Source organism: Copadichromis virginalis, linkage group LG22 (assembly GCF_057382275.1).
Source record: "Copadichromis virginalis isolate Kocher_CV1m ecotype Utaka linkage group LG22, C_Virginalis_male_GT1.1, whole genome shotgun sequence".
NCBI lineage: Eukaryota > Metazoa > Chordata > Actinopteri > Cichliformes > Cichlidae > Copadichromis > Copadichromis virginalis.
In genome coordinates this window covers 2,796,448-2,811,929 of record NC_140638.1, presented here as the reverse complement: position 1 = coordinate 2,811,929, position 15,482 = coordinate 2,796,448, and the positions used below count along the sequence as shown (strand labels likewise).

At 40.5% G+C, this 15,482-nt stretch overlaps 1 protein-coding gene across 1 annotated transcript in view; it reads right to left on the bottom strand.

Moving 5' to 3' along the window:
* The window catches only part of LOC146682385 (venom phosphodiesterase CdcPDE), a 41,556-nt gene continuing 26,074 nt past the window's right edge, over window positions 1-15,482 (bottom strand). The window contains exons 21-25 of the mRNA XM_085445324.1: window positions 15,025-15,166; window positions 8,846-8,923; window positions 6,133-6,265; window positions 1,750-1,906; window positions 1-263 (exon numbers count right to left, since the gene is read on the bottom strand). Of these exons, the coding sequence (XP_085301450.1) occupies window positions 90-263; window positions 1,750-1,906; window positions 6,133-6,265; window positions 8,846-8,923; window positions 15,025-15,166 (684 nt within the window). The 3' untranslated portion in view covers window positions 1-89. The remainder of the gene's footprint in view (window positions 264-1,749; window positions 1,907-6,132; window positions 6,266-8,845; window positions 8,924-15,024; window positions 15,167-15,482) is intronic.

The window sequence follows — 15,482 nt, the reverse complement described above, 5'->3', positions numbered from 1 at the left end:
TTCCTTCAACTTCTACTTTATTCATTGATGAACTGATGACCAGTGCTACCAGTGTCATGACATAACTAAAGGGGTGCTTATGGGTTATTTTATTGTTTTCTGTAAATGGCTGCTGTGGGGCGGGTCTTCACCCTCAGCAGCTCTGGGACTGGTCGGTTGCTACCCTGGTAAAAGTCCAGCCCTGTGAGCCACTCAACATCCCTGACTCGTGCCTGGTGGAACCACATGTGATCTTCAACCCACTGAGATTCTGCTTCTGTACTCTGTGGAAGGAAAAAGGCAAAACAATTAAAAATCATAACTTTGTATGGATGCCATTCACCATTTTTATGAACAGTGGAACTGTTTTGAATGTTGTTTGCGGTAGCTGTATACCAGCTGTCTCAACAGAGCGCTTTTGCAGCTATACAAGTTGATTAAAGCTTAGTGAGCCATGATGACGATGGACATCTTTGGCAACAATGTCTTATATCTTCATTAATTTATTATGGTAATTGATCAGCACTATTTTACTGTATTGAATTAAAAGAAAGTACTTAGTACTTTCAAGCTATTTAGAGGGTTGAGTGTTTTGGACACTTCTGGGTTCATTCAGTCATCATTCAGTCTTTTTTTATTTTACAACAATCTTAGAGTAGGTTTCTGTGTTCATGGTCCATAGCTAGTGGATTTTCAAAATAATTCAACATAAATTGAATGAATATGACTTGTCAGTAAAAAGTACATCCACACAACTTGGGAGCATTTCTGCCAATACAACAAACAAATAGTTTCTATTATCTTTGGGAGATAAAAGCTTGTAACACATTATGTTATTCCATCACAAAGTCCCTCACTCCTCCGAGGCGCAAGACCTGCTTGAACTCATGTTAGCCAGCTAACTAGCATAAAGGAATATTTAAGCCAGTTCTTGATATTTAGCTAATTTTGGACTCTGAACAGCTGGAATCAAACATCTGTCTGATGTGTGTTCTTGTTTCTTTTTTCAGAACATCTGATTAACGTGAGCTACTTCCTGCTTCTCTTTCTCATCAAGGGATCGCCTCAAAAGGTAGAGCTGCATATTTCACTAGGCAGATTTTTAAGTCGAGGCATTTTAGATCTTTTGCCCGTCAGGCAAATATGTAAACCACTACATTACAGTATGTCTGACTTATGTAATCCAGTTTACCCTCTTCTTCTTCTACCTTTCCTGCACCAGGGTACGTTATTTGAAACACTGTATATGTCTTACATTATATAACAAATCCATGTACAAAACATTAAAAATATACTTATATGTGACTATACTTTAGTTTATCACAGAAACACACATTGAGTGTTATATAAGGGTTATTTCATGGCAAACAATGTGATATTTTGTCCTGCAGCAGGAAATGTGGGAGCGAACAACAGTTTCCTGGTATCTTGGCCAAGACTGGTAAATGTTTATAAATGGAAACGATTGAAGAAGAAAAAAAACAAGGAAGAAAAGGGAACTAAAAAACCCCAAAAAAGTTTCAACCTGCTGCAACCATGCTCTCAGTCTACAAATAGACATGAATTGTATTGCCATAGCAAAGTGTTATCGCTATATGGGAACAGAAGACAATGGAGCCTTGTGAATGGGTTGAGTGAGGAATAGTAGACTATCATTCGGAGTCAGTTTCACATTGAGCAATACAAAGTGTTTCAGTCATTTTTCAGGCTGTGGTCACTCAAAGTGAGTACTGTTTTTTCTTTGAAAAACTATGACATCAGGACACTTACTTTGCAACTTTCCAGGTTGTTAGCTCTGTGAGGGAGGAGGAAGGATACAGTCTGCAGCTCGCTGTCACAGGAAGTCACGCTTTGAGCAGAGTCCCTGCAGCTGGTCAACACAATAAAGTAGTGTGTGGGGATGGAGATGTTTGTACCAGGAAGAAACCTAGAGTCCCATAGAAATGCACACAGTCATTAGCAAGCTGATTTTCTAACAGTCACTGTTGACCTTAGCAGTGTGACACAGAGGAGCTCTGTTGGTGCAGATGTGGTGGTCACACAGGATTACTGAATTCCATTTAAATTACAGTTGAACTCCTGGTCTCAGATACAAGCCTGATCTATGAACAACAAACACAAAATCCTACTGCAGAACGAGTAGATGGTGTTACTGCAAGAAAACCTATTAGGCCGTCAGGCGCTTACTGTATGTGTCACGGTCCTGGGTCTCCTGACCCAGCGTTTTTAGTTCTTTGTGATTTTCGTATTATTGTACTTGTGTGATTTATTCCATGGCTTCTAGTTTTGATCCCTTGCCCTTCATGTCTCCCTGTGTGCCCCTCTGTGTATCTGTGAGCCCTCGTCTCTCCTTATGTTTTATTCCATGCTTCCCCTGCCCATCATGTCTAAGTTCTCCCCGTGCTCTCTCTTCCCCCTGTGTGCCCTCTATGTATTTATGAGCCCTCGTCCCCTTTCGTGTTTATTCCGTGTTTCCCCTGCCTGTTACGTTGGTGTTCTACTCGTGCTCTCTCTCCTCCTGTCTGAACCTCTGTGCTCCTTGTTTCACCTCTCCCGTCAGTGTTCAGTTCACCCCGCCCTGTCTCGTTATGGTTATCAGTGTCACCTGTGTTCCCCGTGTGTTCCCACTCCCCTCGTTAACCCTCTGTGTATTTCTGTCTGCGTCTCCCTCTGTTCAGCGTGACGTCGTCCCTCATGTTGTGTGGATCTCCCTGTGTCTCTTCGCGTATGTTAGTTTACTTTTCCCAGTTTAGTTTTGTATTTCCTATGTTCGGCCATTCCAGCATTAAAGCTGTGATTTTGAGTTCATCCCCGTGTCTGTGAGTTTTGCGTTTGGGTCCTCCTCCTGCCTGCCACACAGCCGAGCCTTGACAGTATGTAGTCCACTGCAATATACGCTATGTTTGCAGTTTTATCCTAAGTTACATATAATGTAACTTTAAGTTACATTATATGTAACTCATGGTTATGCTATTTCTAAGTTACTGATGCTGTTGGAAATTAATATCCGAGTCACTGAAAATATTGACATGTATATTATAGATCAAAAGATGAAGAATGATAAGTCATAAGGAAAAAATAAAAGAGATCAAACAAGAAGCTGTGTTACTTTTACTGTCATTTTCATTTGTTGTGACTGTTTAATTAAGTCTATTATTTTTTTATGGCCCCGCCCCTCCCTGAGCCTGGTTCTGCTGGAGGTTTCTTCCTGTTAAAAGGGAGTTTTTCCTTCCCACTGTCGCCAAAGTGCTGCTCATAGGGGGTCATAGGATTGTTGAGTTTTTCTCTGCATGTATTATTGTAGCGTCTACCTTGCAATATAAAGCACCTTGAGGTGACTGTTGTTGTGATTTGGCGCTGTTTAAATAAAATTGAATTGATTTATTTATTTACACCTAAACTATAACTAAACGTGGTTGTAGCTTTAGTTGCCATGACAACACCCATTAGTTTGTGAAGTCATTTTGAAGCCTCGTTAGCATTTAGGGTGCTGTCATGTCAGTTTGGAATGCTAAGCTATCAACTTATTACCATTTCTTAGATGCCTGAAAATGCTCTGAAAGCCAGCTACACCAAAAGCACGTCTTTAATAAACTCCAGTAGGCACAGCCATACACATATGGGGGGCAGGTGCTCAAGCTTAAAAAATGCACAAATTAAAATAAATAAATACATAAGTTGAACATAGCAGCACTGTTTTTTCCTTTGCAGCAAGTCAGTGTAGAGTGCCTGAACACCAGAACGATGGACGGATGATGGCTGGAAAAACAAATACTTTACTGTTATGATCTATCAGGGTGGGTCTTATCTCATTTAACCTATTACCCATAAGCAAGGAAAGAAACATTGTTTGAAGAAACATTTTCCCAGCTGCTGAATTACCACCAGCACGTTATCAATGCCCAGGATCAGTTAACCGACAGAACAGAGGCTCTGCTCTGTGGTTTCCTTATCAAGCCGTCTTTGTTATATCCATCCCATACGGTGTCTGAGTCAAGTCTGTATTTTGTGGTGTCACACTCCCCAACAAGATCACATCACCACATGGTGATTGTCAGACCTCCTTTGTTACATGCTCGTATTAGTGTTCTTCAGTCTTTAACTGATATTGTCTCTGATCTCTCCAGGTATGAGTGTGGATTTCATCTTGGAACCCTGCTTGTGTGGAACTCATCTAACCTGAGGACCGTGGGATCATCTGGCTGCTCTTACCAGCTCCGGTGTGTCTTCCTTGAAAGGAAAGGACTTATTTGTTCTATTCTTATTTGCAGATTCTCCGTCTGGATTCCCATTTGGAAATTCACATTCCACCAAAGTTTTTCTGTGTGCCTCCAACAAATGAGACTGTTGCAGTCAAGAACAACAATCACGGATTCTTCTCACCTGGACCTCAGTTAACAGTATCGATCTTCACAGGCAGAGCTGATGTGTCTCCCTCTACTGAAACCACTCATCCCTTTCAGTTACTATTTGCTTTTGCCTGCCTTTCAATGAACCAAGGTTTATCAGGTAAGACCCACACCGAGAGCATTTCAGGAACATTTAAAATATTTTATTCAAGCATCTGAATGTGCAGAAAATAGGTTTCAATGTTAAACTAATTTCTTCCAGTCAGAGAATGTTGCAGATAATTAAATCTTTGCTTGATGCATAAAGTTAAAAGATTAAAACTAATAAAACAAGTTTTAAAAAGAGACTTTTCCATCTGATTACATTTTGTATGATGATTATGCAGAAAAAGTAGAATTGGGCTGAAAGATCTATCACTTTATCACCCCTTAAGGTTGTAAATCGTGCTTTTAAAAAGTAACTAAGTAACTAAGTAATTAATTACTTTTAAAAATCAGTAAAGTAATGGGATTACTTTTTGGGGGAAGTAATCAGTAATTAGTAACTGATTACTTTTTTCAAGTAACTTGACCAACACTGGTGGAGACACGGACACATACTGCGATCATATTGCTAATCTCTTATTTTGTTCATTTCTAGATCAAAAACAGCGCTTCAATAAAGTTTCGTTTCAATACAAACTGTCATGTTTGTGCTGTGGCAGGCAGAATGTAGGACACAAACACACGACTTGGAACGCAGAGGGATGAACTAAAAGAGGCAGCTTTTATTGAGCTGTGAAAACTCGGGTGCCAAAATACAGGAAACAGAGCGTAACAACTGGAAACTAAACTTGGAAACAGAACTAGTAACAAAGAAGCCAGAGCACAAGACTTTAACAAGTTCCAATATAATCCTGAGACACACAGCAAAGAGTGGGTACAACACAGGACCTACATACACAAGCAGGACAACGAGAGGATGGGGAACAGGTGGTAACACAGCTGGGCCAAATCAGACCTAACGAGACACGGGGAAGCAAAACCAGACACACTGCGCACAGGACGTGGACTATCAAAATAAAACAGGAAACACACAGACTCAGGACACACAAGCTTAACACAGTAACTGGGGAGACATAGGGAACACAGCGACATGGGTGACTAGACATGAAAGGTGGGATACAGGGAACAGAGACTAAACACAGGCTAAGATAACTACTAAGGGAGGAAGGACTACAATCAGGAAGAACTAAAGAAAACCAAAACTACCAAAAACAATAACCTAATAATATAATTACAACGTACATCAAAAAGTTTTAAAATGCATTTTTTTAAATGAAAAACAAGGGAATTATCCTGATTGAACCATGATCTGTGTGAAGAACACCATTACACCAAATGTTGATTGGAATGGTGAGTAATGGAGTTAATGACGAGATAAACCGTGTTTAATGGGATTCTTTTGGTTTCTGACACTTTTAGATAAGTAAACATGCCCCGGGTCAAATTGGTGTTCCTGAGAAGCGAACACAACACGAGGGTTAAAACCTTTCAGCATCTTTGTTCAGAAACACACACCGTTTTTACTGTCCTCCCTCAGATTCGCTCTCATTTCTAATTTTGTGGAAAAGGGTAAAAAAGACAGAGTTCCCATTTAATTTCTTTACTTATTTGGGATGGATAGTGTGGGTTAGCACCAGGCCAGTTGGTTTTGGTCTTTTTGTTAAAAAGCATTAAGATATTTGCACAATATCACAACTCAGTCTATATTGATGGAATTTTCAAAAGAAAATATTATCATTGGACTAGAAATAAAACTTACTGCTGGATCTGCTCTGGAGTGTCAAATTGTCCGTCATAGTTGTAATCAAACACTGGACCCAATACCACATTCATGCCATTGTAAATGGAGGCATATTTCTTAAGCAGTGTGTTGTGGAAATAGTCCCAGATCCCTGAAAAAGAAGAGAAGATAGAGAAGTGAAGGCACAAAAGGAGGAAATGTCGTTTTTTCTTAGTCGTGGTCGTTGTGAGATTCTTTTGTTTTTGTTTCTTTGTTTATTGATTTGTTTTTGAATGACTTATGTCTTTGTTTGGGGGTTTCTTTGGAAATATTTTAAGATTGCTATTTTCCTTTTGTCATGGCTGCAGCAGTCGTGTGGCGTGGTGAGAAAAGGATCCAAAATGCAGGTATTGGCTGGGGTGCGAGCGAGCGTTTATTTGTAGTGAAAGCAGAGTACAAAAGCAGAAAGGGCAACAAAACCTAAACTGGGGAAAACTAAAGAACCTGAAACCACACACACGGCATGAGGAGCGAATATGGCAGAGAGACGCAGAAATTACACCAGGTTACACAGACGACGCGACAAGGAACACAGGGAGGCACACACTATGGCTGCATCCCAACTCAGGGTCTGCAGCCTTAAAGGCCGCATTTCAAGGCCGATTACGTCACAGCGGCGCGCCGAACGCTGTCCCAATTCAAAGGCTGCTCGAAATGCGGCCCTCAAATGCGTCCTTCATTTCCCTGAATTTTAAGGCTGTGGCAGTGTAGACTTCGTGGCCCAACATATCCCAGAATGCATAGCGCGGCGGTGGGTGTGGATAATTTTGCCTGAAAAAAACGGCGGATGAGGGGCGGCCGAAGAGTAAACTTTAAGTAAGTACTGAATATTATGTCACTTATTTATGTGCAAATGTTTAATAACGAAGAACATTAAACATTACTGTTGGCCACATGTCGGCAAAGTCATGTGACATTAGTGACGTTTGTACTAACTTGGTTTTAAAGCCTTTAAAATATACGTCGTTCAATAGCTGAGCTTCATCTTACAGAGAATGATCAAAGCTCATGTAGAAACAAACAAATGAACAAAAGATTTTCTCCTTCATTTCTGTCAAACAAAGCTGTATGACACGTTTCCAGTGGTTAGTATCATGGTTGCTAGGCAACCTGGGCAGCAACGGAGGCTAGACCGCCCATTTCACAAGCCTCGCACTTCCGGCCTTAGCGGTCTTTGAGTACGCGGCCCTTGAGGATCGTTGAGGCTGCGTACTTTAAGGCTGCAGACCCTAAATTGGGAGACAGCCTATAAATACACAGAAGGTAAGGAGGGAACGACACACCAGAGGGGAACACAGCTGAATCTAATTAAACACGACGGGACACAGACCTTCAAAGTAAAACAGGAAACTCAAACTGTTTTACAAACACAAACTCAGGGACGCAAAGTCCACGAGGGGGAAGAACACAGGTGGGATAATTAAAACACTGAACACCAGAACCAAACCCAACAACAAATACAAAAGCAGAAGAAACTAGAACAACGATAAAGTCAAAACGCTTGGTCACCGACCCTGGACCATGACACCTTTGTCATTATCACTTCCTCCAGCAGTCGGCTCGTATTCTAAGTTAATTTACTCTGTTTATATTCTAGATGCATCCAAGGGTCTTGCTTTTATGTAATGTGTATTTGTTACCTCAGCCGTATGTCCGTGTCTGCAGTGTTGGGAAGGTTACTTTAAAATGTATTCCACTACAGATTACAGAATATATGCCCAAAATGTATTTTGTAACGTATTACTTAACATATTATCATGCTTTTTACGAGCACATGAATGTACTATTGCTGTGTGATTTATTACTATTACCAATACCAACTAGATTTTTCGTGTTTTGTTTGGGTTTCCACCAGCGTGGAATTACCAAAAATAGAGAGGGCATAGCCGAACATATGAATATTACCATGGTAAATGCAACGGTTTCAGTTACTCATATTTTGTATTTTAATTATGTAACACCGGTACATGTATTCTGTCTGTCTGTTGTCGCTGCGTGCTATCTTCATGTCTTTGTGTTGTGTTCTCTTTCTTCCTTGTAACTTGTGCGTAGTTCTGTTCCTTTGTCTTATCATCTGTAATGATCCCCAGCTGTGAACCCATGCAGTCTACACTCTGTTTGTCTGTCCTCTTAGAAGATTTTTATTGATTTCCAGGACTTCATGTGCAGCTACACAAGATCTCGTTAAAGGCTGAATGAAAAGAATTGTTTCTCTGGTGCTCTCTACGAGGCAGAAGAGATTAAAGCAGAGACTTTGGTTTCCAACTCCAAAGACTTTAAAGACTGTGTTTTTGTTCCTGAGACAACAGAGTTTTTGGAGAATGAGCTGAACAATAATAAAAGTAACAGAGTGCTTTGTCTCGCAGACCACAAATCAAACATTGTCCGGTGTTTTAGAGATGGCCCGTGTTAAAGTGGTTTCTGACTGCAGCTGTGGCCCCCTGGGGAGTCCTGAGTCAGAACAGCTGCACTCTGCCTTCCACGCTGTCACCTTAACAAAATGTTCTTAGGACCCTCTGACTCAGGTGAACTTCCCTTCCATGTCTTTTTGATCTGTATTATTTTGCAATAATTTTATGTTCAGCAATGAAGTTGTTTTGTTGGTGTTTTTTCACAGCCACATGTTTTCTTTACAACCTCCAATAATATTGTGCATTACAGCTTTTTCAGTAACATTTAATGTTGCACTTACTCTTAAACTCGGGGTACATTGGTACCACATTACTCATCAGTAAAGCATCATACTGCTGGTCCGTCGTTGTATTAAGATCTGCAAAAACACAAAAGGAAATAAGGACTTTTAGAGGGTAACAGAAGGTGAGAGGCAGTACCACATCAGACATAATTCAGACAGTCTTCAATAGGAATCCCTGGAGAAATTCTGTTGCAGTAATGATGATGGTTGCCCTACTCCTGCATGTAAAACAACGTGAGGTTCAGTAGTTTCACACAACTACCAAATTTCAGAAGATGTAGCTAAGTGTTCTTAATATTTAATTGCCTTTCTGTAATAACATGAATTATCATGTTTACCAAACAGTGAAATCGTGATCATCTTAAGCTTTCCTGTGTACAGTAGAAGTAGAATATGACATTTTGGGGAGAAAACAATATTTTTAAAGTGATTTTAACAGATTTGAGTGGCAAGCCTACACATGCAGCCGCTAGCCACCCTCACTCACAGCTCAGTAGAATAAAGGATGCTTACAGCTGGAACCAGGTTGCAACAGGGATCAGGGATCACTGACTGTTTTAGGTACTTGTTCAGATTAAATAGAGCAAGATACAAAGTATTAAAACATGTTAAAAAGACAACAGCCTCGATAAATGCAGAGTAGTTTGGACCCAGAAGCAGGGTTCATCAGGTCATCACTAAAAGACCGGATATCCCACCTGCTGTGAATGTTTTAATGCAGTACAGGTGTTATTATCATCACATGTCACAACCTGTTTATGACAGTTAAAATAAATAACATTTATATAAGAAAATTGTCTTGTGTAAACTGTATATGGTGTTAAATAGGCCTATACTACTGTACTTTATTGTCCGTCATAGGGGTGGTACTTCGAGAGCCATATATTTTATGAGGTGGTATTTATTGTGAAAAGTTTGAGAACCACTGTTTTACAGAAGTCAATGCATCTGGCTCAGGAAATGGATGACTCATGTAGTTTCCACTGAAGCCAGTGCCTGGTTGTTGTTCTGTCTATTTGTGAAGGCCACATAATGACCTAACTAATGTTTGTGGACTGTGTTCTTGGGCCAATTAGAGCAAAACAAGAAAGCTAAAGCACTTCAATAGTTCCATTTCATTGTTTCAGCTCTTTTTGTTATCATTTCTAATAAAGTTTGTTGGCATTTGGAGTTTTTGCTGTACTGTAAATAGTTCAGTCTCCTGACAGCTCTGCATTCACTTTGACTCCTTGCATGCAACCAAACTCTGGGCAAAGGAGAGGAAAATGAGTCTAAACATATTGGAAACTCTAAATGTAAAGTTTCACATTTCACTAAATATATTGGTGAATATGTTTCTGATGCCAGTGATGCATTAAGAATGCAAACATTAAGAACAAAACACCTGATTCAGATCATCACTCGACTAAAACACTTTGAGCTAATCCCCCGGCCTGCAGAGAATGATGATAAGGATGGCCGAGTGACAGTCTCTGCCATTGTCGGAGCAGTTAAGCAATTATTAATTCACTGCAGCTGTACCGAGTTCTCACACATTGTATCAGATACTGTTACAGATAAACAATGACCTCTTCCTGCTACACTCAGCTGGACAGAGAAGTACATCTGGTTGGTATGTGGAAGTAAGACCAGACAAAAAATGATTTCTCTAAATGTCTCCCTCTTGCTTCATCAGCCTGTTTTCCTCCAGTTCGTGCTGGGTTTGCATGCTTTACCGGCTTCCTGTTTTGGAGCCTATCCTAGCTGTCATATCCTCCTGAGAAGCAGCCTATTCATTTATGTCCTGTGTAATGGACATTTGTTTTTGGTCTACGTCTTTTGACTTATTTGGGCCACCCTACCAAGTACTAAATAGAGGATATCCTGGGCTCTCCATTGATATCTCATGTGTTTGGGTGGCCTCTTTAATCTCCAAAGAGGAAGGAAATCACAAAAAAGTTCAATGGAAAGATTCTTTTTTCCTTGATTCTCAGGAGGATCTGGTGAGAGGCAGCACACAAGTGACCCTGAGTCTGTTGCAGGGCCAACAGAGAGAATCAAACAACCATTCAGTTTAACTGTTACCCTACATTAGAGCCACTTCAACCTTCTTTGAACAGACTCTCACAGGATGTGAGAATGTAATCAGACTGTTTATCAGAGCGAACGTGTGGGTTTTAGAACATAGCATTAGCTGGCATAATGTTGGCTTTTAACCACCTGTTGTTGTCAAACCAGCTTATTTCAACCGTCTGGAAATGGGAGGGTCACATGTCTAACCTCGTGACAATAAGTAATTCTGACAATATTGTGAATAAACAAGCATGTTTATACACGTTTTCATGTGTTAGCAGGTGAGTGCTGTCTCTATCCTCTGGGTTTTCCTTCCCTGATGATAAAACAGGTCTGATGCCTCCTCCTTGAGAATGAAGGTGCATCAAGTTGTTGGAAGATGTGACTACAATATTCAGTCTACATTTATGAGTACAGTGTCCTTTTTTTCTATTAAATAACCTCAAAAAATTACTTGATATGGACACTGGAACCACCAACCATCTCATTCGTATTTAGCTTGTTAGGGCTCTGCCTCCTGAGCCATAGCTACATTGTATCGAGAACTATTATAAAGTATACGTCGGTTACTTTGGTAAGAGAGTTTGTTAAACAGGTTTTCTTAATATATGTTGAGTTCCTCTCTGTCCACCCACAAACTGATTCCATCTTTCTTTCATTTCCTCATTCGTATGATCTTTGCAGCATGATAGCACATGTGCGATCACACTAATTTGAAGAATTTTGTGTCTTTCTCTTAATTTTTTACATTTAAATTGACCACTTGTATGATCAATGTTACTGATGTAACAGCAGAGTAAACTATCATTGGACACTGCACTTCCACTGCACTTGGAAAATTGTGTTTTTCACTCCCATCTACTCCCATACTTGTGGTCATTACATCAAAACTGTGGTAAGTTGATGAAACCCTGAATTATATTCAATTCAATATTGTTTATACAGCACCGAATCACAACAACAGTCGCCTCAAGGTGCTTTATATTGTAAGGTAGAACCTACAATAATACATACAGAGAAAACCCAACAATCATATGACCCCCTATGAGCAGCACTTTGGAGACAGTGGGGAGGAAAAACTCCCTTTTAACACCTACAGCATGTTCTAATCGCTCTAATAGGATATTATGGTCGACAGTATCGAACGCTGCACTGAGGTCTAGCAGGACAAGCACAGAGATGAGTCCACTGTCAGAGGCCATAAGAAGATCATTTGTAACCTTCACTAAAGCTGTTTCTGTGCTGTGATGAGCTCTGAAACCTGACTGAAACTCTTCAAATAAACCTCTGCAGATGATCTGTTAGCTGTTTGACAACTACTCTTTCTGTCATGGTCCCTGTGCCTCACCAGCTGATCCTGTATTAGGCAACATGTTTTCTCTCTCTCTCTCTCACCTGCCGGGGCGGTGCTCATTATGGGCTCCCGCCCCTGGCCCACGCACCTGCTGCCTATCGGGATGATCACAAGGCCGATTTAAGACAGCAGCACTGTGTCACTCGTCGCTGGATCGTTGAGCTATCAGCGTCAGTCGCTCAGTAGTTTGTGAATCAGAATCTGTGAGTTCTTTCCGTCTGTTCGCCTCTAACTAAAGTTTCCTTGTACAGATCTTTCCCGGCCCTTTCCCTGCCTGCCTGTCATCCCGTGGACAAGTGAGTGGATTTGTGTTTCCCCAGTGTGGGGAGTGAAGAGAGAGAGCCTTTGGAGGGCGTCTGGTTCCCGTCTTTCCCCTCACATACCCCGGAACCCTGGACCCCCCTCCCCTCCCTCCAGCATGTTGTAAATAGCATCACCTGGTGTCGTTGTGTCAATAAACTGATTGTTAACTCTGTAAAGATTCCCGGTCTGCGCCTGAGTCCGTTAACTAAAACGTGACACTTTCAAGGATGTTTGATATAAAGGAAGGTTGGAGATTGGCCTATAATTAGCTAAGACTGCTGGGTCTAGAGATGCTTTTTGAGTAAAGGTTTAACTACAGCCAGCTTGAAGGCCTGTGGTACATAGCTGATTATTAGAGATAGGTTGATCATATTTAAGATCGAAGCATTAATTAATGGCAGGACTTCTTTGAGCAGTTTTGTAGGAATGGGGTCTAAAAGACACGTTGATGGTTTGTGTAGTTCAGGATTTGTTCTAAATGCTGAGATGAATATTGTTTTTGTTGGGTTTCTGAAATGAGTGAAATTGGTTGTATAAAAATGGTGACATACCCAGTTCACCTAAAAGCTATAGAGGAACTAAAAGTAAGTAAATTTTTAGACAGCAAATGCATCTAGTGAGATCTACTTGTGTTATTTCTTAAAAAATATACATCATCATAAATGTAGCACAAACATAGAAACAATATATTGGATATTGCCACAGTTTTCTATATCACTTTATAGTAATTCAGTTTAAAGCATTTTTAGACATTTTCAGACTAGAAATTGTAAATATGTAGATTTGTTTGTTTTATGACCATAAAGCAGTTTTACTATTGTAAATCTCTAAGCCTCAGAAAGCCTCTGTCTCATTCTTGCTCTCTAAAGCCTAAAGAGGAATTATGGATTTGATCAACTGGTCCCTTCGTGCAACTGACACTCTTTTCAGGGAGGAGCCTGGGACACTGGGGCTCTGCGCACAGCGTCTGCAGGTCGGGGCTGTCACTTTCATCTTTACGCAGGACTGTACGCTGTCGTCTGTGAGGCGTGAGCGGTGTTTGTTTGTAACATAGTTAACGCTGGAGAACAGCTGCTGACATAATGTGGATCCGAAGATCCATAACTGGCCTACCTGGGGTTGAAAGTCTCGATAAATGCACGGCGTTTCGGCGGGTACACCGGCTTCAGCGAGTGTGACTCTTATTTTGAGCGATGAAAAATAATAAAATATAATTTTATTTTTATATTTCAAAATCACAGTAATCTTCCAATTTAGAACTACAAGTTAAAAAGAACTAACATAAATGAAATACACTTCAGCTAAATACTTCTAATTTATTCTCCCAAACCACGCGGAGCCGCACTAGAAGGACTAAAGAGCCGCAGGTTGCCGACCCCTGGAACAGGCCTATGTTCAGTTTTTGCTTCCTGTAGTCTTGTTTGTCAGATTCAGCTGTGCTCCCTGGCGTTTCCTGTCTCTGCAATCGCCTGGTGTGTACATATTGTCCGAGTCTCTGTGTTCTTTGTCGTGTTGGCTGTGTCTTTCCTTGTGAGTTGTAGTTTTGGATTATTTGTTTGTGAGTTCAAGCGAAGTCGTTTTTGAGTTTTACTCCTCGTCTCGAGATTTCTGCAGGTTTGGTCTTATTGGACATCATCACAATGTTACACACAATGTATTATATTTGTGCCAGTGTCAGAAATGTAACAGTGTCAGTAACAATTCATAAATGTTTTTTTTAAGTTTGTGTTTTTCCTATTTTTTTAAATATACTTCTAATATGTACGCACTTATAAAAACATAAACCCTAAATGGACGAAGAACCAAATATGGTGCCTAAATAAAATGAAACATTTAGAAAAAGTCACACGGGTAAAGTGCTGCTCCCATAATAATTTAGAATTTGCATGTATATTAATGAGTGTCCTATAAATGCTTAACTTGTATATTCCACAGTCGCAGCACGGTGACACATTTCTCAGTCCAGAGTGATAATAGCGCTAAAATGGTTTGTAGACCTCATTGTTGTTGGTTTCAGTCATCACTCATGGTGAGCACTGTGTCAGCCTTTCCAGTAAACCCCCCCCCCCCCGAATTCTTAAACCTTGAGTTGAGTTAATCAAGGTTTATGGTTAGACTCAGACTTTGTTGAACCTGGTTTGTAGAACAGGATCCAGCACACAATGATCAAGACATCAAGAGTGAGTCAGTGTGTGCTTGATCGTTGTGTCCAAGTTTAGACGAGTTTGGAAAATGGTTTATAGACACATTTGTGGGGAATGATGTGTGGGGGAGTCTGGAAAGAGTGTAACTGCGATGGAAATGCCCATCTTATTATAATCTATAAGAAAATGTTTAGACAGAACATTACTGGGGTAGTGACTCTGTGAGTACTCATGTGGTCCCTCAACGCTGACTCCAGGTTGACTGGAGGTCAGTTAGCGTGCTTGTTGTGTCAGTTAGGATTTATGTGAGGATGGGTACGTACTGGGTGGGTACAAAAAGGCTGAATGCAGGTTTCCAGCAGCAGTATACCGGTACTGATCACATCTGGGACTCTGAGATGCTGAAATTCTCACATCAGCCCGAAAACAATCTGGTGTGACTGAAGGCAACGGGTCCAGGTTATTCTACAAGAATATGAAACATGCTTTAGTCATTTCAATTACAATTTCATTTCATTAACAGTTATTTTCAAATATTTCTGCCAAAGGAAAAATAGAAATCATGTCTAAAAACTGGTTATCACAAACACTTTGCTGCTTCAGTCTTTTATAGCAAACCAAGCACAGGGAGTACAACCACAAAGTGACCCACAGTTCTATTTCAGGAACATGTATTTTAAATGTATGTAAATTGTGAGGGTTTTACTTTGCCAGTTTTTCAACTTGTGCATGCTAGGGTTCACACAGAAGGAGCAGCGCCTCTTCAAGACATGTTGAGGAG